The sequence below is a fragment of the Prionailurus bengalensis genome, chromosome B4 (assembly GCF_016509475.1).
Source record: "Prionailurus bengalensis isolate Pbe53 chromosome B4, Fcat_Pben_1.1_paternal_pri, whole genome shotgun sequence".
Lineage (NCBI taxonomy): Eukaryota > Metazoa > Chordata > Mammalia > Carnivora > Felidae > Prionailurus > Prionailurus bengalensis.
Window position 1 is genome coordinate 47,924,679 of NC_057358.1, and position 22,242 is coordinate 47,946,920.

Consider the following 22,242-nt stretch of genomic DNA (forward strand, 5'->3'; position numbering starts at 1 on the left):
CTTCTTTGTTTTTAGTTGCATAATACTTCATAAGCTTCCTGCATTTAGGAATTATATCTTATTGATGTTTTTGACAAATGTCACATGTTAAGGAAAAAACCCTTGTAATTAGGAATGATAAGACCACTATTAAAAGTATAAGATTGCTGGGGCGCCTGGGTGGCGCAGTCGGTTAAGCGTCCGGCTTCAGCCAGGTCACGATCTCGCGGTCCCGGAGTTCGAGCCCCGCGTCGGGCTCTGGGCTGATGGCTCAGAGCCTGGAGCCTGTTTCCGATTCTGTGTCTCCCTCTCTCTCTGCCCCTCCCCCGCTCATGCTCTGTCTTTCTCTGTCCCAAAAATAAATAGACGTTGAAAAAAAAAATTAAAAAAAAAAAGAAAAAAGAAAAAAAAAAGTATAAGATTGCTTTCCACATTGCCTTCCTTAAAATTCAATAAATATTTGTTTATTGAAAGGCAAGAATCCTTTTGTTTTAGGCGAAGTGCCAAAAAGCAAAGTAAGATATGCTATAGTTCTTTTTTTTTATTTAACTTACTATTATCTACAGATGTTAGATTTTTTTTTTTAAATAATTGAACATGTAATTTACTTAAGCACCAACTAGATAAATGGACAAAAGGTTGGACAGGCATTTTGCATATGAAAAATTATAAATTGTGAGACAACTTTTAGAAAGAAAGTTTTCCATCTCATTCATTAAGAAATAGAAGAAAGCAAGGAAACACCATTGCTCACCTATTAATAAGTTTCTAAGATTTAACTCTGAAGGACATAATGTGTGTAAATTAATAAGGGTTTGATAAAAAGATGGAATTAAATAATTATTTTGTGTTTTAAGTTTGTGTAATTCTTTCCTTTTCCATCAAACTTAAGTGATATAAAAGTTGGAAGATAGCAAATAAATGAAGAAACAAAAAGGTGAACGATTTTCCTAAAATCAGTAATATAATGAAATGGAGAGAGCAATAATTTTATACTGGGATCTGGGAATTTAGAGTCTGCCAACACTATTACTTAATATAAAATGGTGGTACTATCTATCTGATAGGGTGGTTGTGAGGGTTAAATGAGATTAGATATAAAAAATACTTAGCAGTTTTTCCTGGCACACTTTTCTGTCTTCAATCAATTGAATCAATTAGGCATGAATATTTAAGAGGCAGCTAGTTGCAGCTATACGGAACCCTCAATGGAGGAGATATATAGAAAATGGCAATATTCTTGATTATTGGAGCTGGAATTTAAATGCATTTAAAAAGTAATTTCAAAAAGTAGTTTTAGAAGACCATTCACTAGTAGAGAAAAATAAGCATTTAAAGAAGTAGTTTATTTGCAGGGCACCTGGATGTCTCAGTCAGTTAAGCATCTAGCTCTTGATTTGGGCTCAGATCATGATCTCACGGTCTGTGAGTTCTGCCCATGTCAGACTCCATGGTGACAGTGTGGAGCCTGCTTGGGATTCTCTCTCTCTGCCCTTTCCCTGCTTGTGTTCTCTCTCTCTCTCAAAAAAAAAAAAAAAAAAAAAAAAAAAGAAACCCCAAAACCCAAAACTTTAAAGAAGTCATTTATTTGTAAAGATTTGTGAAGGAGTCTACCTTTGGAACTGTTTTATTTTAAAAGGCATTTAAAGAATAAAAGCCTTACAAGATTACTAAATTTACTAAGTTTACAGCCATTTTCTCATATTAATTTTTTATCTTCACAGTTGGTCAGGTTTTTTCAGACAATCATCATTGCCAAAGTTAAGGATGAAATAATTTATTTTGGGGACTAGATCCACATATGCCATCGTTTTTTGTTTTTTGTTTTTTAAATAAAGGGTGCAAAGTGCTCCCTCTCTCTTTATTAACCCTCCAGGTATGGAACTTGTTGGACATGCTCACTCAAAATTAAAGCCAGACAGAATGTCTGTTTTCTTGTAGAATCATTCATGTGGCCAAGTTCCTGCCCCTTAAGAAACAAATTTCACCACAGAAGTTTTCTGATCTTCTGATTATTTTATTTTGATGTTTTATTTTATTTACAGAGGTTTAATGAATAGCTGATTAATATTCAAAGAATTCCCTATTGTCTGGTTAACAAAACTACATACATTTGACATGAGGTTTAAGAGTTAGCTTCCATCTAGGGGCGCCTGGGTGGCTCAGTTGGTTAAGCGTCCAACTTCAGCTCAGGTCATGATCTCATGGTCTGTGAGATTGAGCCCCACGTTGGGCTTTGTGCTGACAGCCCAGAGCCTGGAGCCTGCTTCACATTCTGTGTCTCTCTCTCTCTGTTCCTCCCCTGCTTGCACTCTGTCTCTCTCTCTCTCTCAGAAATAAAGATTAAAAAAAAAAAAAAGAGCTTCCATCTAGATGTTTTGTAAAGTGTAATAACTTATCTGCTTGGTTACAAGATCAGGAACCAAGAGCCATCTAATTTATCTCAATGAGTTTTCACCTGCAATACTTAAAACTGTAAGGTATTATGGTTCTGAGATTTATGCATTTGTCAATATTGTTCTGTCAGGAAATGATATTCTTTATTCTCATTAAACTTGGGAATCCATAAATTATAGAAGAATTACTAAATTGAATTTCTGGGAGGACTTACGAGGCATCATTTTTTGCATTTGCAGGGCAGTCATTTCTACATTTGAGGTGTAGTCTTTGTTCCCTGTCATACCTAATTATAAGCTACCTCTTTTTTAAATGTCACATTTCTCTTGTAGTCATGGTTACCAATTTGATTTATCCAATTTTATCCTGACAGGAAGGAAAACATTCTTATTGGAACTTTGTAAACTAGTTTATAAAAAAGTAAAGAGATTCAGTTTAGATAAAGCCAATAATATTTTCAGTATTTTTCTACAGAATGGCTTTTTAATTGTTCTGGTGGCTTATTAATTATAACCAACGTTAAGATCTTTCACAGGATATTTTCCCCCTGGAATTCTGAAGATATTAGATCAAGATATTATTATTTATACAAAATATTAAAATTTTTTTAAATGTTTATTCATTTTTGAAAGAGAGAGACAGAGCACAAACAGGGGTGAGGTGGAGAGAGAAGGGGGACACAGAATCTGAAGCAGGCTCCAGGATCTGAGCTGTCAGCACACAGCCCGACACAGGGCTCGAATTCACAAACTGCAAGATTATGACCTGAGCCAAAGTCGGATGCTCAACTGACTGAGCCACCCAGGTGCCCCTATATGAAATATATTTTAAATTGAAGGTTAAGATAGATTAAGAAGAAAGTGTTTTCTCTTGTAACCGTTAAAAATAAAAAACCATAGTTAAGTCAGTTCATTTACTTGTAAGTAATTCTTGTTTCACTGATCTAGGGTTAAGTAATCTATTTACACAAAGTTGTCTGCACTGGACTAACAGAATCGTAGAAATCCTTACCCATTCTCTTGATTTAGTGATTACAGATGTTGATTCATGAAGGTAAGGTCAGCTTTATCCCAGGATGCCTGTATCCAGGAGTCTCTTCTACATAACAGTAACAGTTCAGATGATTTGGTACAGTCCTTTACTAAGGATCTTTTGATGTACATCTTTCCTTCTTTCCTTGGTTACAGTGGCAGCAAGGATGTTGACTCATTTTTGTTTCTTGAGTCTCATTGCTACAGTTGGTCTAGTTGCTCTCTTCATATGGTATACACTGCTGTTATTAGAATTTTATTCACAATGTTTGGATTTCCTTTACCCCTTGTCTGTGTAGCACCCTTGTTTTCCATGTGTCATGTCTTTTTATTGGTTTATTCATTAGAGGAAGAAGACCGTATTCTCTAGTAGCTTTTTGAGAAAGAGTAAATGGGAAGTATATTTTGTGAAACTGTATGTATCTGAAAATTATCACTATATAGTAGATACTTGATTGATAGTTTGGCTAGGTATAGAAACCTGGGTTGGAAAATATTTTTCTTCAGAAGTTTAAATGCACTGTTCCATTGTCTTCTTGCTTCTGTTACTGCTGAGAAATCTGAAGCCATTCTTATTTGTGATTTTCCCTTCACTGGCCGCTTGTAGAATTTGTTATTAGTCTTCAGTGTTTTGAAATTTCACTGCAATTCTTTGATGTGGATATGTTTATCATTGTTTGCTGGAATTCATCAGGCCCTTTCAGTTTGGCAACTCTTGTTTTCCAGTCTTGGAATTTTTTATTAAGTGATTTCATTGGTGATAGCTGTTTTCCATTCTGTCATTCCAATGTGAATTTTTGGAGGGGTACTTGACTTTTCTTAGATTTTTTTTTTCCGTCGTATTTACAACTTTGTCTTTTTGTTCAGCTAGATTTCTTCAACTTTGTCATCCTGTTCTTCTATTGAGTTTTTCATTTTTTATGTTATGTTCTTAATGTCTACTTTTTGGTTTTAGTTTGTAGTCTATTTTTTTTTTTTAAGTAAACTCTGTGCCCAACATGGATCTTGAACTCACAACCCCAAGATCAAGAGTCTTATGCTCTACTGTATGAGCCAGCCAGGAACCCCTAGTATTCTATTATTGACACATGATTGTATTATCTTTTCTTATCTGAGGATATTAATTTTTTTGAAGTTTTTTTTCTTGCATAGTCTTTGTGAGTTTTTTTGTTTAGGTTTGTTTTTTGGTTTGTTTTTGGTCTTTGTCTCCCATGTGAGACTTGTCTCGGTTGTCCTTTTTTTCTTGCCTGACTGTTGTGGAAAATTAAGAAGTTGATTAGAATATCTAACTTTGTCAGCTTTTAAACTTTTTAGGCTTTTCTGTGTGGGGTGGTTTTGAGAGCTCCCAAGACCTTACAGTCTTGTGTTTTGTGGTTTTTAAGTACACTCCGTTTTCATTTTCTTATGTGGAGAATAAGGGTCTGATTGGTAGCATTCTGGAAGATTAATGGAAGAAAAGGACTAGGTGTCTCTGCAGCCAGCATTTAGTCCCTCTCTTTTTGGTATGCCACTCTCATTTTTAACCGTGGATGTTGTCTTCATAGTTTTGCTAGGACTCTGGAGAGGAGGTATTCAGTGGAATGTGGTAAGGATATCGATGGTATCTTATTGATTTGCAAACAGCTTTCACTAGTATTCCCTTTTTTAGTCATACCAGTCTTACTGTTTGCTCCCTTCGTCCCAGTAATCCTTGTTCTTTTAGTCGCTATGTCTTTTGAAGTTGCTGCCATGTAACTTAAATTGGTTCTTGTCCCCAGTGAAGCATGTACTATGATGTTTTGGGAACTGCTGAGTTAGTTACCAGTGGTTTTGCTTATTTTCATCTTCCCAAATCTTTTTAGCTATTTTCTTTTTTACTTTTCTCCTTGTTCCTAAGGATTTATGCTTTCAAAAACTACCTTCATTGTAGTTTTAGTGGGCTTTGAGAGAGGGAAATTATGGTGTTTTCATTTCATTGTCTTAATACCATTCTCATGTTTATTTTCTCTTTTAGCATATGTAAGATTGGTAATAACATGTAACTGAAGTATATTAGTTAAATAAAAGTGTATTTACTTTTTACTTGATATAGTGAAACCTGTTATTTAGGTTCTATGGAATCTTCAATATTTTGCATATGTAAAATCTTGTAATAGTATGGTATATGTTATATAAAAGGTTATAGTAGTTAATTACAGTTATTCTCTTCCAGTTCTCTTTGTTGCTTGGGCAACCCATAGCAAATGGTCACATTCTCTGCTCATAAAAATTTGAAATTATGGTACTCTTGTTTTACATGATTATTAAGACTGAAATGAAAAAATTATGTGAAAAGTGCTAGTTTTTATTTAGAAAGAGATAAAACATTGAGTAATCATGGAAATGTTTACCTAATATTTGAAGTAGGTTTGAAATGTGTTTGCTTTTACAAATAAACAATAATTGGGTTCATTAGGACTTATCCTATTTAAAGCAAATTTCTTATATGACATAAAAGTCAAGCTGTATTCTTAGTAAAATTTGAAAACGTAAAAGTAAATAATATACCTATGTTCCATAATTTTCTATAGGCTTTTTTCATAGTTCAACTATTCTGAGCACATAGTAGATCCTATAAAAACACTAAAAACTGGACAATGCTCTACAAAAGGTATTTTTTCTATGTTGGTTTTTAAGTACAGAGGTGTTTTAGGACAAGGCTAAAAACTTGTTGACTCATTAGTTGACTTCTTTTTCCTAGAAAGTAAGAGTTGAGCTCCTGAAAATGAAAGTTTTAATGATGTAGAATTTTCTGAGATTTTTATAGTAGAAATGGAAACACTGGGAATTAACTTAAGCTCAATATCCGTCTATTGAACAAATACTGTGTTTCACACTGTGGAAGTGAATGGGAAATGACATAAAATGTAATTTCTGTCCTTTAGGAACTCATGTATAAAGATATAAGCAATGAAATGTGATAAGTGTAATGATGGTATGCACAAAAGATCTTGAGAGAGAAATTACAGCTAGCTTGGGGGATGGGTATTGTAAGGGGAAAAGAGAGTAAGTAAAAGATTGTTACTGATGAGATAATTTAGGTAATCATGAGTAAGATTTATTGGGTGAACTAGGGTAGTTTCTTTAGGATAGAGTGAAACATATGGGCAGTGGCACCAGTTATCTGAATAACAGTGTAAGTATTTTTCTTTTCTGAACTATTTTCATGATGTGTAGAAACAGAACCAATGTGGGAAGAAATGGGTGATGGAAGCTCCATGGGCTCAGACTGGGTGTAGTCTAGGATGGATTTCAGCTCTTAGCACTTTTGTGAAGTTACTTAATCTTTGAGCCTGTTGTTTTCAGTCATGAGTTGGAAGTAACATAACCTCATAGGATTAGTGTGAGAATTAATTGAAATGATGCATGTAAAACTCATCTGAAGATTTGATCTATATTAATGTACTTCCCTACTCCTTTGTTTTCTAAAGTCTCATGTGTGAAGTAGATAATCAGTATATTTATTGTTTTTTTTTTTTTTAATGTGCCTTGGGATAATAGAGAAAATCTAGTACATTGGTAGTTAAATGATTGTATTGGCTGGAGGAGGATTGGTACAATGAGGGAATGTAGATTATGTCTTTTATTTTGAAGTCTAAATTGGGTGAAAAGGAGTTGTTATAGCTAATAGTAATAGCAAGCAACTTAGCTTGCTTCAAAAAGCTTAGACTGAGAAAAAAGTAGTCAGGATTTACATTGGAAAAGTATTTGGCAAAACAGGGGAGGCTTGGGGAGGAGGGGATGGGACAGGGTACATTTGAGGGTGTGTTACATAATTTAAATTTTTGTAGAACAGACTTCCAAAAGAATCTGCTTCCTGAATATCAGAAGTTGCTCATTCAGCAGCTTTAAAAATTTTGGCTATTTGTCTTGACATTAACCTTAGTCACATTTTAGTGCCACAGTAATGTCTATCCTGTTTGAATCTTTCACAGTTTACCAATCTCTTGATTTTAGCAACTAGATTTGAGCCATCCTCAGAGAATATTATTATTATTTATTTTTTGAAGAATTAATCTGGCTTGGTTAAATGTAACCTTTTTCCCCCAATGTACTATTTGAAGCAGTTTTTACGTACATTGTCCAATTTGACTAATGGAGAATAAGTAGGGATCTTTTAAAAAGCTGAATAGTTTTGTTTCATTTTTAAACTTTTGTTATGGGAAGATTTAAATATATACAGAAATAAAATGAAATAATCAACTCCATGTGCCCATCACTCAGCTTGAACAATCATCAACTTATGGGGCCAATCGCCTTTTGAATATATCCCTTCCACCTCCCTGCACCCTTAATGAATTTTAATAAATACCTACATCTAGTGGTGGATAGACACAAGATCACATAGGGCAGCTAGATTTTAGGAAGCTTAACCAAGGAAAAGAGAAGGAAAAGGTGGATTTCCTAGATGATGTGAGCTATCTATCAAGCACACAGGTTCCTTCTGTGCTCTTGTCCTTCACTTCTCTTGATGGGTAGGTTACTGCCAAGACAGATTTGTTGGGATCTCGCTCAAATTTGTCTTGTTTATATATCCACTTTCCGACTGAATTTTACCCTTTTGTTCTCCCAATTTTCTTTTTTTCCTCCAGGGGTGTCTACATTCTTTATTTTTATTTGTTTTTCACCCATATTAAAATGTTGGGAGGTCTGTGGCAGGGCATGAAATTTAATTTGCCCTGGGACCAAACACTCACCTGGAAATGTCTTTGTGGCCATCTGGACTACAAAAGAGAAGAAATTGTTTTTATCTTTATAGCTGATGACTCAAAATAAGCTTTGTTGTCATTGTAGCTCTAATGACTCTAGTTTCTTCCCAGCGATTACTTAAAATTATTGTCAAGATTCAAAAATTTGACTGCAAGCTTTAACCATTCTGCTAGATTTGAGTACTTTGGGGCTTAGATTCTGTGGGGAAAAAGAGAATAATTAGCCTTCTATAAATGGAAATTGGCTATCAGGATTTAAACAACTTAATTTTCCAGAAATTTTAAAAATTGGCACTCTTTTTGTGATAAAAGTACTATAAAAGACAAAAAAAAAAAGGGCCTTGAGCAGACTTTTTTTTTTTCTGGACTGAAATGGAGGCTTTCTTTTCAAGCGAATTCCCTGATGTTTGCTGTGTGTGATTTGGCTCTATCTCTGTAACTGCTAATATGTGGCATGGACTTCAAGCTGTCTGGGATCTGGATGTGCCCAAAGTCTGTATTGCAAGTCGGGGTGGATTCGCAGGCATTGTGTTACAAAACTGGCTTGCTGCCTTCTCTGTTTTCTGTGCCCTAAGCAGCTGCATTGTTTGTTGCAGTATATGCATTAGCTGTTGTCTGTGTTCAGTTTCCTGCAGGCTGAAAAAGTGGGAGGGGCTTTCTTTGATACATAGCTGAGTTTTCACTGTGTGAGTTCTTGAGTGCACATTGCAGCCATCTTAATTACACTTTAGTGCAACTGAGACAGTGCAGCTGTCTCAAAATGGCTGCTGACCTAGTCTTTGTAGCTGCTTAGGCAGCAACTATGCCAGTGAGGAGACTTGGCACATGCATCAGGACCAGAGGTAAGAACCAATTACTCTTTATCTTTGAACATTTTAATTAAAAAATACTTGAATTTTACTGAGTTTATATAGCAAGGTGAACTTGGAGCTTGCTAAGAAGTTGAAATGTTTGCTTTAAGCCTCTTTTATGGAAACAGTACATAGGATGGTGAGGTCAAAGGTTAAATTCCTGTAATTTCTCACCATCTTATGTTCTGTCATTGCCAGAACATTAGATCACCACAGTAGTGCTTTTCTGGCCCTAATTAACTTAGTATTCTTTTTGTGTTAGATATTTTAGTTTGCTTGATATTTTTTTGTAAAAATTAAAAACAATATATTTTCTGAATAGATTTTTTTTTTTTTGAAAGAAGCCATAAATAAGCCTTGTTTTACATGAAGAGTGAGATTTTTCTCTGTGTGTATGTGTGTGTGTGTGTGTGTGTGTGTGTGTGTGTGTGTGTTGGAGCTTTTGTTTGGTAGCTTTCTGAGAAGAATGTTAATTCTCTGAATATAAGTCATAGTTACAGAAAGAAAAAAAAATTAGCACTGTTAGACTTTTTTTGTATAGTGCGTTCCAATTTTTTCTCATTATGCTGCCTCCTCTGGGTCATTCAATTCTTTCATATTTTTAATGGTGATAACTTTTTATGCTAACTACTTTTTGCTTAAATTGTCATTCAGATTCAGATTTTGAGTTTAGAAACAAGTTCACATCTAGCTCTGGATACCCCCTTTTTTTTTCTAGCTAATGTGTTCTAATACAACAGAGCTGAAAGAAATACTCAGTTGTTTTAGTTAATTGATATTAATTGCTGATGTCCACATTAGCCTTAGTTTAAACCTGTGGTATTGTTAAAAATAATATAATTCAATGATTTTGTAAATTTAGTTTCACAGTTTGCAAAATGCTTTCTTAACATTCTTCTGAAGTAGAAATGTTTATTGAGATATGATAAGTTCATAGAGATGCAGAGAGTATGAAGTTTTTATTCATATATTTCAGACAGCAGAACTGTTACACTTTAAGTTCTAATGTTTAAATTGTGGTACTTACTAAAATTTTTTTATAGATGGTATAATACATTTCTCTAATTTTGTTTAGAGTATTATGAATATATCCCTGACTAATATGACATAGAACAGTAAGTTTTGAACTTTCTAGATAGAGCAACTTTTCAAAAACAGCAACTTTTTGCACATTAAATTCTTATGAAAGACCCCTGTATTTAAAAGAGATACATATGGTGTTTTATTGTTTTGTATTTATTTTATAATTTAAATTTATAGCATTTATTTATTGTAAGTTTATTTGATAAAATGAGAGCAATTAGGCTGTTATGATGAAAACAAAAGTTTGAAACCAGATGATATATGACAATTATAATCTATTAACGTTAGGATCTAGGTTGCTTCTTTATAGAACTCCAGGTGCTAGGGACTGTAGGATTCAGTATACTAGAACATATGTTCTTTATGTTTTTTTCTTTTTCTTAATTTTATAAAGGTAGAGTGTAAGATCTATATTTGCACAGTTTAACAGTTTGGAATTGCTGCCTTGCCACAAAATTATGTTTATATTTGTTCTACTGTTGTGTTTTTTTTAAAAGAAAATAATTGCTTTTCCTAACTTAATCATTGCCCATATATACAGTGGCTTAAAGTATATTTGGGATCACTCCGTTTCATTAACAGCTTTAACATATTTGTTTCACTTCCATTAGCTTATTATTTTGTGAAGTTGTTAGGACTCTTTTATGTGATGTGGTGGATTCTTATAATTGGAACATTACTTTATGTACGTACAGTCATATGAGCTTGCCCCCCAAAGAGAGGAAGAACAAATTCAGTGTGTGAGAGAGATTTTATCCATCATGCTTTTCAGTAAGGTTTTGCCCTAGAGTGAGTATGACACAGGAAGTGAATGTGTGATGCCCTTAATCATTATTATTATTTTTATGCCTCTCATAGAATGAACAGCTCACTATGTATCAAATATTTCATACAGTCCAAGCCAGTTACTCAGTTTGTTCTTGTTTATTGCTAGAGAAAAACTTGTGAGGCTGAAATTATTGACCGACTGATGTTGATCTTCAGAGTGGAACCTTGAGGGATTCACTTGTCCACTCTTTTTGCCTTCTATTGTGGATTATACAATTTATCTCTACTCTCTGCAAGATGACTCCATTGATTATTACTTGTACATGGGGAAACAGGAACACTGTGGTTACTTGGGAAATTCCTAATTCTTTCCCTGCCATGTTGCATTTTTGCAACTATAAGCATAAACTAGACCTCAATGGGATTATTACTTTTGGGATTGGTGACAGTTTTCAAATTATCTATGCTGAATTCCAGGTTAGCTATTAGGTGAATAACTGAAGGCATAATAAATCTGGGAGCTGGGTAATTAAGGTTTTGTGTTATTATTTTGTCACTTCTTAGTTCCCTATTTGTTTATCCTTTTTCCTAAGCCATTTCATTAGTATAAGCCTTTAAGGAAAATGTTGATGTAGTGGAAAGAACATGGATGAAGAGTTCAAACCTAAATTTGAGTTGTTTTTACTACTTTCTTCTTATATTGGTCAAGTCATTCCATTTTTTTTAAGTTTTTTTTCTTTTTTTTTAATGTTTGTTTATTTCTGAGACAGAGAGAGACAGAACATGAGTGGGGGGGAGGGGAAGAGAGAGAGGGAGACACAGAATCAGAAGCAGGCTCCAGGCTCTGAGCTGTCAGCACAGAGCCCGATGCGGGACTCGAACTCACAAACCGTGAGATCATGACCTGAGCTGAAGTCTGTTGCTCAAACGACTGAGCCACGCAGGCGCCCCAACTCATTCCATTTTCTGACTGTTGTTTCCTCATCTATAAAATGGGAAAAAATTCTTATCTATTTGGCAAGGATAGGCTAAGAATTAGTTTATATAATGTTTCTGAAGAGTACCATAAAATACTTTACAAGTATCCAGCATGCTAATTTTCCAGTAATATTTGAATGCTTTCTACTTTATTTGCTTCTCAGATGTCCTGTACTTTATTAAATGTGATTGGATCAAGGAATGTGGCATGTTTAAACCATATGGGAAATTTCTCATATAGCTCATACTCAGAAGCAAGAAGTGCTGACTAATATTAGTACATCCAGGGTCGCCTGGGTGGCTCAGTCGGTAGGGCATCCAACTTCGGCTCAGGTCATGATCTCATGGTTCATGGGTTTGAGCCCCACGTTGGATCTGTGCTGACAGCTCAGAGCCTGGAGCCTGCTTCGGATTCTGTGTCTCCCCCTCTCTCTGCCCCTCCCCTGCTCATGCTTTGTCTCTCTTTGTCTCTCAAAATTAATAAATGTAAAAAAAAAAGTTTTTAATATTAGTACATCCACATCCACTTGGTAATATGTTGTATTCATGTTTCTACTACTGGTCCTATTCTGTTACATAAATTAGCCACCTTTTGCTGTATGTGGATAGTGCCAGGTATGTTTATTAAGTAAAGCCAATGTAGAATGTTGACATTACAGAATTAGGGGAGTAAGTGGGAGAAATGTTTCAATTCTAGTCTGGCTGAATCCAAATATACCCTGAGAAAATAATTTCTCTGAAGAGATGATTTGAATTCAGGGCCTAGAATTTTCTGTTTCCGTATACGTGAGGATCTTAACAGTAGAGTTTTCTTTCAGTAGCCACAAATTGGCAGCTGACAGACTTTATTCTTTAGCCTCTGTCCTACTTGTCCAGTTGTTAAAGCTGTCAGATTTTACGCAAAAATCTGGATGTCTCCTCTCTGAAAAATGGGCACTGCTAACAATGTATTTCTGCTTTAGAAAAATAATCTACAGTGGAGTAGCCACTGTCCCTTCAGATAGGGGCTATATAGTTCACATTTGGTCCTATTCACTAATTACATTACCTGCTGGGCCCCTGTAAACTCCTTTTAAATCCCTATCCTAGTTATTTGACAGGTTGTTGACAGCCTTTTATATTTAGTATATAGCTTTTAACCTAGAAGAAAGTAAACATAAGTAAAATCTAGCCCGCATTACTTGGTAGGAGAGACCACATATGTGAAGACAGTTTACTCTTCACACGTTTGCTAATCTTCAGCCTTGTCCTGATTTCTGTATTAGAGTACGGTGGTGCTGATTGAAGAGATCCAGGGACATTAGCAAAAAGTGACAATAGAATGAAAGTGAAGAGATTAAAGAAATACTGATTAGAAACAGGAGTACCTTGAGATCTTTTAGTGTGATAATAAGTCCTCTTTTCTTTAAATTTATCATTTTGATGTTTTTAATGATATTAAAAAAGAAAAAGTTAAGATATATATTCAAGATATACAGTTTACTGACCAGGTAAATAAAATACATTTTATAAAAGATTTTTGTTTAAATTGTTGAGTTGAAAAATCTTAGCACTTAAAATGAGAAAGTTGCTAGTAGAAAGCTTTCTTAACTGCACTAGACTAATTTTAGGGCCATCGTAGACTTATTTTTGTTAAAAGTTTGCTTCTGTTTATATAACATTCACTGTCTCAACTATTTTGAGACTATATTAATGATCCAGAAAACATGGTTGTTTATGATCATGATTTGATGTGTTTTTGAATTTCACATTTTCCAGAGTGAAAGCCAACTTATTAACATTCATGTAATATCATGACATTGCTAACTCTAGGGAAATGTTACTCTTTTCTGGAAAATGGCTTTAAGTTAGAGAGGAAACTTTAGTGGAAATTACAAAAGCATTTAACTTGCACAGGAAACATTTATTCTCCTGCTTTCCTAACTCTTCACACTTCAAAAAGAGATAGTGATTTGGGAGAAAGCTTAAAGTCTGCTCAAATAAGGGATTTTTTTTTTTTTTTAATCTCTCAGGTTAGAACTTCCACAGAGTTCTCTATTAGTAATTTGTAACCGTCTGTTCTTAGTCATTAATGTGTGCATATGGAAATGATGAAAACATGTTACTGATTCAGTGAATCCTTTGAGTTTAATGAAAGGAGGGACTTTAAAACCATGTTTGAGGAGTGGCTTCTGCATCTGCCAAAGGACTTCTACCCTCCTTGTAGTAAACCAGGTGCTACTTACTCAGGAGTCATGTGACCTGTTGTTTTCCTTTGCTGACAAAGAAGTATCATGGCATGCATAGTGGAAGCTATTAGTATGGAAGTCAAGAAATGATTATTTTTGTCTGGTACTGCCATTAATTGTATAGTTTTGGATAAATTACTTATGCTCTTATACCATTCTGCAACCATGAAATGAGAGAGGTAGTTGGATTTGGATTAGATAAGGAGTCAGGGAAGAACACAGACTTTGCGATCAGAGTGAAAGTGAACTCATTTTCTTTCACTGACTAGTTAGAAGTTTATATGAGAAATATATATATAATGCTCAAAGTATAATGTCTACCATAAGTGCTCAGTAAGTCTTATGCATTATTTTTTATGGGATGAAGCTAGTTGCTTATTTTCAGACTTTAGTTTTCTTATCTTTAAAATGGGAATAAAGCCTCTACCGTACAGAGTTGATATTGGGATTTAAATGAGCATAGTATATATAAAGTACATAGTGCAGTGTGGGACACAAATTATTAGTAAATATTGGTTACTTTTTCTTCACAAGGTTCCCTCTGGCACACTTGTTTTTGTTTTGTTTTTGTTTTAGTTTTTCAAACATTATGTAATTGGAGAGAAATCTGGACTACTTGGATACTTTAGAAAATGATCTTTAGGGTAAGGGGTTGTTAGGGGTCTGGCTGATTTACAGTAAAAATGCCAGAAAGTAAGGTGTTTAAATCTCAAAGAGAGGACTTTAAAGAGCTCATAGAGGACACAGTAAGAATTCTTATTTGTGCTAAGGAAGCATGATAGAGTGAAAACAAAAATGGATTGTGAATTGATCAGTTGATTCAACAAATTTCACAAGTATTTATTATGTACCTGTTATTTGCCAGGCACTGTTTTGATGTCTGGCATACAAGATCCCTGGCCTCAAGGAATTTACATTGGGGCAGGAGAAATGGGAAGATAGACACTAAATATGAGTAGGTGAAAGTACCAAGGGATTGAGAATCCTGGGGGTAAGATAGAATAGGTAGTGAATAGCTAGGTGAACACTGCCAAAATGTGCTCTGTGAACCAGTTCAAGGTCAGTTCAGATTAGTTTTTGTTTGTTCTGGTCTTCCATGAGATTAGAGCTGAAGTTATGAGTGTCTAGAAATTTTTATATCAATCTGATAAAGTAATGTTATGTCACTTGTGTCAAATAATAAAAATAATTGAGGCATATATTTTATATACCTCCTCTTTATTTCACTTTTCAAGTAATTTGTTTTCATTGTATTTACAAAAGTATTGATCTTTGATGGATTGGAAATAAAACATTAGTTATTTATCATTATTAATTTGCAAAGCACTGAGCTAGAATAATAACTAACATTATTGGTTCTTTACTAAGCAGGTTGTAGAGAATTTAACTTCTTATGATTAATTCACTGTTAGGTGATTGTTTACTTAATCAGCTTTAAAAAAATAGTTGTTAATTACATTATATTTTATGCTGGTCTAAATGATTTTAGGTTCTTTGATTTTCAAGTACTTTTATTTAAAGAGTTTGATGCATAAAGTAGGAAGAGAGAAGGACGACACATCTAACAAAATTAAAACTGGAAGGAATACAATACTTGGATGGTTTCCAATTCTGAGATTTTATGATCAGTGGCCAAATGTTCCTTACACAGTGTGTATTATGTGGAATCATACCATATTATTTATATTTATTTGCCCCTGTTTCTCCTCCTGCTGCTGCTGGTGGAGCACAGATTCTGAAAAGAGAATATTTGAGAAACTCTATTATTGCTTATCAAAGAAAACCTAGATATTTAGGATTAGAAGTCTACTAATTCCTGTTGATGTATGATAACTTTATCTTTCCCCTAATTTAGAGCCCCATTGTCTTTATTGTGTAATAGAGATAGTTTAAGAACAGTGTTTTAAAACAGCTGAAAATAAGATCAAAAAATAAACATATTTTGGAGAACCCCTAGTTAGCATATTAAGTACTTTTCATTTTATTATCATTTTAGATATGCACTAACCTAGTTTCCAGACTTATTTGAAAATGAAATTTAATATATTTATACCCACTAAAATAAGTAGAAAGATAGAAGTGAAGATATCGAATTATTTATTAGTAGATCATAAAGTAATTATTGAAAAAAATTTAAACAAAGGACTTCGTAGACAGTGACTCAACTCTTGCTCAGTCATATCTGGCCATTAAAACCAGCACAAGAATGATTTAGGTTAAACAAGAATGTGCCACTGAAAAAATATGTTCTTGTGTAGATATTTGTAATTTACCATGTCTGAGTTTATAAAAAAACTTTAGTAATATTAACTAGTGGTAAATATGTGTAACAGTGGTACTTGAAGATGCATTAAGTCTTATTATTTGGTGAAATGTAAAGCAGTGTGGTTCTAAGAACAAATGTATTTAATGATCATTTACTATTTAAGCTATTAGTTAAAATTTGAAAGTTGGCCGTGGAGTAGGATGAGGACAGCTTTTAGCTAATGTGAATTATAATTTGTATTTTTAATGATTGTTAAAAATAGCAATTCTTTGATTTATGTAATCATATTGATCTATACCATAGAAAAACTAAGGCTTTTGGATATCTCTGGGTGTTAGAAATATTTTTGGCATGGTGGAAGTAGAATTTCAGTTACATAAGAATTGTAAGTTGATTTTCTCTTATTACCTGGATTTGAATCATATTGATAAATACATAACTAGATATATTCTAGAACCAGTCAGTGCTTGTTGGGGAACGAATGGGGGAGGGTTTACTCAGCAGTATTCTCCTTTAGTTTGGTCATGAAATGAGGACTGCTTTATGTAAATTGTTCTTACTGGTGCCAGCTAGCTGTAACTGCAGTCTGGCTGTGCTAGGGCAGCAAATAATATGTGTCATGGATTTTCTGTTTGGAATGTATAAGAATTCAGCCTTTTGGACTGAAAGAACAGAGTTGATGCTTTAGAATAAGAGTACTGAGACCTCCACAACTGACAATATGTGGAATAACGAGAAGCTATAAGCCTTTAAAGCTTATAGTTCTGCTTTTATAGCTTTATGCCTATTGATACTATTGGGTAATATGTGGGAGGTACTTAACTGCACACAGTTGCTGCAGTCCTAATAGTTGGCAGAATAGAAAGCAGTACAAAAGAATTCTGATTCTAGGCATCTTCACTTGCAACAGTCCTTTGGAAGATGTACTTTGTGTGTTCTGTGAGCTTCATTGGCATACTGTCTGACGTTTTTTGGCTTTTGTGGTTAATGGGATGTTTGCTGCACAAACTATACAACAGATGTGAACCACTGTTTGAAAGGAATTTTAATATGTAGCCAATCTACTGTATGCCTGTTTTTTTTTTTATTTTTTATGAATATGAACCAAGCAAGGAATTTAGGCTCAAGAAGGCTGTTCTAGAAGTCTGCATTAGCTTTTAATGTTTATACAAATGAACTAAGTAGCAGTGGTTCACAGAAGAGGAAGCCCTTTTCACAGTATCAAGCTACCCACAGGTAAGAGATTAAGGTCCTTTCTTTGTGACCACCCCCACTTCCCACCCTTGACCCCTCAGGCCTTATGTCTATCTCTCTCACCTTTGGGAAGTTTTTCTGTTTGGTTTTAAGTTTAATCATACCAAGGTTAGTAGATTGTTTAATGTAAATTTCTCAGGAGATTTAGAATACTATGTTTGGATTTGGTCTTTTAAAAAATGATTTTCACTTTTTATAATTTTCCTCAGGTTTGTATTGAAATGAACTAACGGGCTTCATATATGAACATTACTCATGCATACAATATGTTCATATTACATAGAAATCAGTTTTAGACCTCTTTTCATTATAGTCTTGTTACTGTGTTTTCAGTTGTAGTGACACCAACTGGTATACACAGAGAAATGACATTTTGTGACCTTACTAACTATAAAGTTTTAGTGTAAATGTACCACTTTGAATTCATCATCAAAATCTGACTGCTTCTGTTTTCACAAATGGTTCATTGACATACATTAGTGTGTATTTATGAACATAACATGGTCAAGTTTTCTAGTTCTACCTTTATCCTTTCCATTTCCACATACTTAAATTTATCACCATTTTAACAAAGTGAATTTAAGCCTGAAACTAAAATGAATGTATTAGAAGTTTTATTTTAATATGTTTTAAGTTAGATGAAGGGTCGCAAGAAGCAATTATCATTTATTATATTATTTTTTGTATACTTGAAAAATTGCATACAGAAAACCGTAATCTAATTTAAATAAAAATAAGGAACTATACAACATAAAGAATATATAACCATACTATAAAGGCATAAAGATTTATGTTTATAAAGAAATACAAGTATGTGTGTCTGCTAATATCAGTATGGCCAATGATAAAATATATTACTGATTGATATATTTGGGGCGATGAGGGTGAGTAGGTGACACAGCAATGGGTGATAATGAGGCTAGTTTAGAGAAGTAGGGGAGGAAAGGGATGGTATTAGACAGTTGTTTGCTCTTTGCCTTCCTCTCTAGAAGTTGAACAGCAGGATCTTTCTGCAACCTAGAAGTGTTAGTTTTAGATGGGGCTTCGAGCTCTCTAGACTCTCTGAAAGGCCATTGGTCATTTATTACTACGTAGTCGGGTACTTAAAAGATAGAGGCCAGCTAGAGTGTGGATGAAAGCCACATACTCATGCATCAGGGGGACAACCTGTTTCTTTTTGTCTTTTGACAGTGTTGCTTAGGTTTTGTTTGTGGGTATGTGTTTCATCTCAGTAAACAGCTTCACTAGGATTAGAGAAATGGTTATAGTAGAAAGGTACCAATTTTGCTTTATGTGCTGCAGGTTATTGGATTGGGAGAAGGGCTTGCTTCTCTTGTGGAGAACACACATCTCTGAAACATTTGGGAAGTTTTGACACTTCTCTAGAGCAATTAATTGGGAAAATGTTAGATTAGGAGAATAGTCGAGGCCGACTGAGGGGGTTTTATTTATAGGTAAAGAGGCAAGGGAATTAGACCAAAACAGAGGAATTTATTGAATGCAGTTCAATAAATATTCATTTGGGGGTCATAGCAAAGTACATGGAAGAGTATTTTCTATATAGACAAATAACCCTAAAGAGAAGCATGTAAGACAGTAATAAATGTCATGAGGATAAAGATGTGTAATCTTTGAGACTATTGGAGTTGAGTGTGAATGATTCAAAAGTCTGGGATAAACTTTGAGTTTTTAGTTTTTGTGTTCCTCTTAGGTAACAAAATTTATTAGCAAACAATGTAGAATACTAAAATCTTGGAAGTGGAATAGACCTAAGTGATCAAGTAACATCACACTTCTCACAGGAATCTTCTGTTTATTATTTCTGACAAGTAATTATCTAGTTTCTGCTTCAACATTTCTAATGACAGAAGGGAGAGTCTCTAATTTCATAAGGCAATTTCTTTTTTTGGGGGGGGCATCTGAACAAATCAACATTTGTTGATTTTGAGGTGGTATTGGCCTTTCATTTTTTTGTTTCTGTGCCCGTCTATTTGTCTGTCTGTCTGTCTGTCTGTCTGCCTGCCTACCTGCCCGTTTCTCTCTGTATTTCTTTTACATGATAGATCCAATGCTATTTAAAGAAAGCCATTAGAATTCACCTGTGTTTTCTAGGCTAAATATCCTCTATTTTCCCAACTACTCCTCATACAACACGTTGTTCTAGGTCATTCTTTGGCCTGATCATCCTGTTTTGTCCTACTGTTTTTTGAGTCCCTCTTTATCTGGGACACTCAGAAATAAATGTAATAGTAAAAAATGTCTCTCTTCCCTTAGACAGTGTGCTTCGGGTCTGCAGTTTAACTTTGTTTTGACATTTCTGGCAGCCACCTAGCACTGATGAAATTTATTGATAAGTTGCATAAGTTCAAATCCCTCAGTATTTTTCACACATACCTTTGATAACCTTTAATATACCTGGATATTTGAACCATTGTTTCAATGTATTGTAATGCTTTATATTTGTAGTTACATGTTTTCTTATAATTTCTTATATTGTTTATTATATTTTATTTTGATATTCCTTGATATATTTTCCACTTTTTAATAGTTTTTTTCAAAGAACTGGCTGTTGGTTTTATGGATGGTTGCTGTTTTATTGAGTTTTCTCTCATAATTTTCTGTTTTTATTGTGATACCTTTCCTCCTTTACTAACATTTTTGAGTTTGTGGGTTTTTTTTATTAATATGTGCATTTAAGGCTGTCATTTCCTTAATGATTTCCTCCTTAATCCAAAAGAGTTTTTACTCTTTTAAATTTATAAGGAGATCCTTTTCCTCTCATTTCATTGTTGCTCATCTAACTTTGTTATCTTATGGCCAGAGAATGTGGCCTTGTGTGATTTTTTTTTTGTCTTTGAATTTATTAATATTTCCTTGTCACTGCATATGTGATCAATATTGTGTGTCAGATGTGTTCATGGAAAATGCATGTTCTAGGTTTGATGGACACACAGTTCTCTTTCTATTTTTTTAGCATGTTGATTAAGAAATGCATTGTTTATACTGCTTTCATTTTCTTCATCTGTAGATTGGTGTGTTTAGCCCTGATTGTGGATGTATTAATTTCTTCCTGACTTTTTTTAACCCTGTTTTTGCTTTATATGATCTGTATTTCTGTTCTGATACAATTTAGTAGATTGTACCTTTTATCTATAGGAAATATATTTTTTTTGTCCAATTACATGATTTTCTATTTGAATTCCTTTTTTCATGTTAAATAGTGTATTGTTTTTCTGTCCTTTAAATTTGTAACCTTTCTGTGCTATTTTGTTATGGGGTGTGTCTCTTGTTTTATAATGCCTATCTGATATTTTTGTCACTTTACCCAGTTTGAAACCTGATACTTTTTTTAGGCTGACAATTTTATTTTTGCCCTACATTTCACAACCCATATATCTGTTAACTCCCATCTTATGGTTATCTGAGATTTTAATTCCAGAATATTTATTTTGAAGCTGATGGATCTTCAATTTCAGCCAGCCCATGAGTTTTACTTGTTTTTTGGAGCATTGATATTTCCTTTTGGAGCATTCCTCCAATTTCTTAGGGTCTTTTGCTGTCTTGTATCTGTACTATATCTTTGTGTAATTATTTTAGCAAGGGTCTGTTTCTTCAGTCTTTGCTCAGAAATAACATCTTTATTTCTCTATCCTGTTGATTGCTAGTTTTTCTGGCAGTAGAATTCGAGGCTAAAAATAACTTTTCCCCTGAACTTTGAGGATATTCTCTTGTTTATTTTAGCATTCAGTATTGTTGATGACAAGTCTGATGTCAGTTTAATTCTTTTTCCTTTGTGGTTAAACGATTTTTTTACTCTAAGTTATTAGTATTTCTTCATTGGTTTTCTGAAATCTTAACCCAGTATGTCTAGGTGTTAGTTTTTTTTGCTTGTTTTAATTTAGTCTGTTTTTGTAATTAGTAGCCCTGTTCTAGGGAAAAAGTATATATATATATTAATTTAACTCTGAATTGGTTTTTCTTATTTTCTTTTCTTCTCAGTTCTTATTTTCCTAAAACTCATCTTCAGTGAAAGTTGTTGCTTCTGGGTGTGTTCTCCATCTCTCTTAGCTTTTCTGTTTTCCTTTGTATAGTATTTTGAGAGAGCATTTGGTTTTGATTAACTGTGTCTCACTTCAGCTGTGTCCATGAAGCTCATGATTTGAATTTCTAATATTTAAAATTAATTTCCTTTTATATCAACTTGGGTACAGTACACTTTCGGGATATTTAATGTACTATTTTGGAATGTTTTCTGTTCATTCTGGCAATTAACTAGTTTTTGCTTGTGGGGTTTGGCACGTATTTGTGATTATATTCATTTTTGTATCTGAGATTTACTGTTTTACTTTGCATCAGTGCCGAATCAAGTGATTGTGAGGGGTTGGGAAGTGATACTTGTACTTGCTGCTCATGGGAAATGCTGGGAATTTATCTTTTGGATATTAGCCTCCCTTCTCTGTCTCTTCTGGGGTTTAATGTCTGGGTGGGTCAACTAATCACATTTTTAAATGCCACTGCTGCCCTGGCTTATCATTAGTGTGGAAGAGATGGGGAAAAGTGGAGCTAGTTTAACCGCTAACATACAGATTGCATGAATGTGTTTTCATTGTGAAAATTGGAACTGGCACATCTACGTGAAACTCTGTATTTCTGTTCTCTTGTCTTTCTCCGTGTGAGCTG

At 34.0% G+C, this 22,242-nt stretch overlaps 1 protein-coding gene across 4 annotated transcripts in view; it reads left to right on the forward strand.

Annotated features, from left to right (window-relative positions):
• The window catches only part of LOC122472658 (activating transcription factor 7 interacting protein), a 122,333-nt gene that overhangs the window by 8,096 nt on the left and 91,995 nt on the right, over positions 1 to 22,242 (forward strand). For 2 of the 4 annotated variants that reach the window (XM_043562421.1, XM_043562422.1), the window contains exon 1: positions 8,665 to 8,976. The exons of 1 other annotated variant lie outside the window; for it this stretch is intronic. In XM_043562421.1, the coding sequence (XP_043418356.1) occupies positions 8,960 to 8,976 (17 nt within the window). In that variant the 5' untranslated portion in view covers positions 8,665 to 8,959. Of the gene's footprint in view, positions 1 to 8,664; positions 8,977 to 17,211; positions 17,545 to 22,242 lie in introns of those variants that run through there. One more of the 4 variants, XM_043562423.1, reaches the window with a different exon arrangement.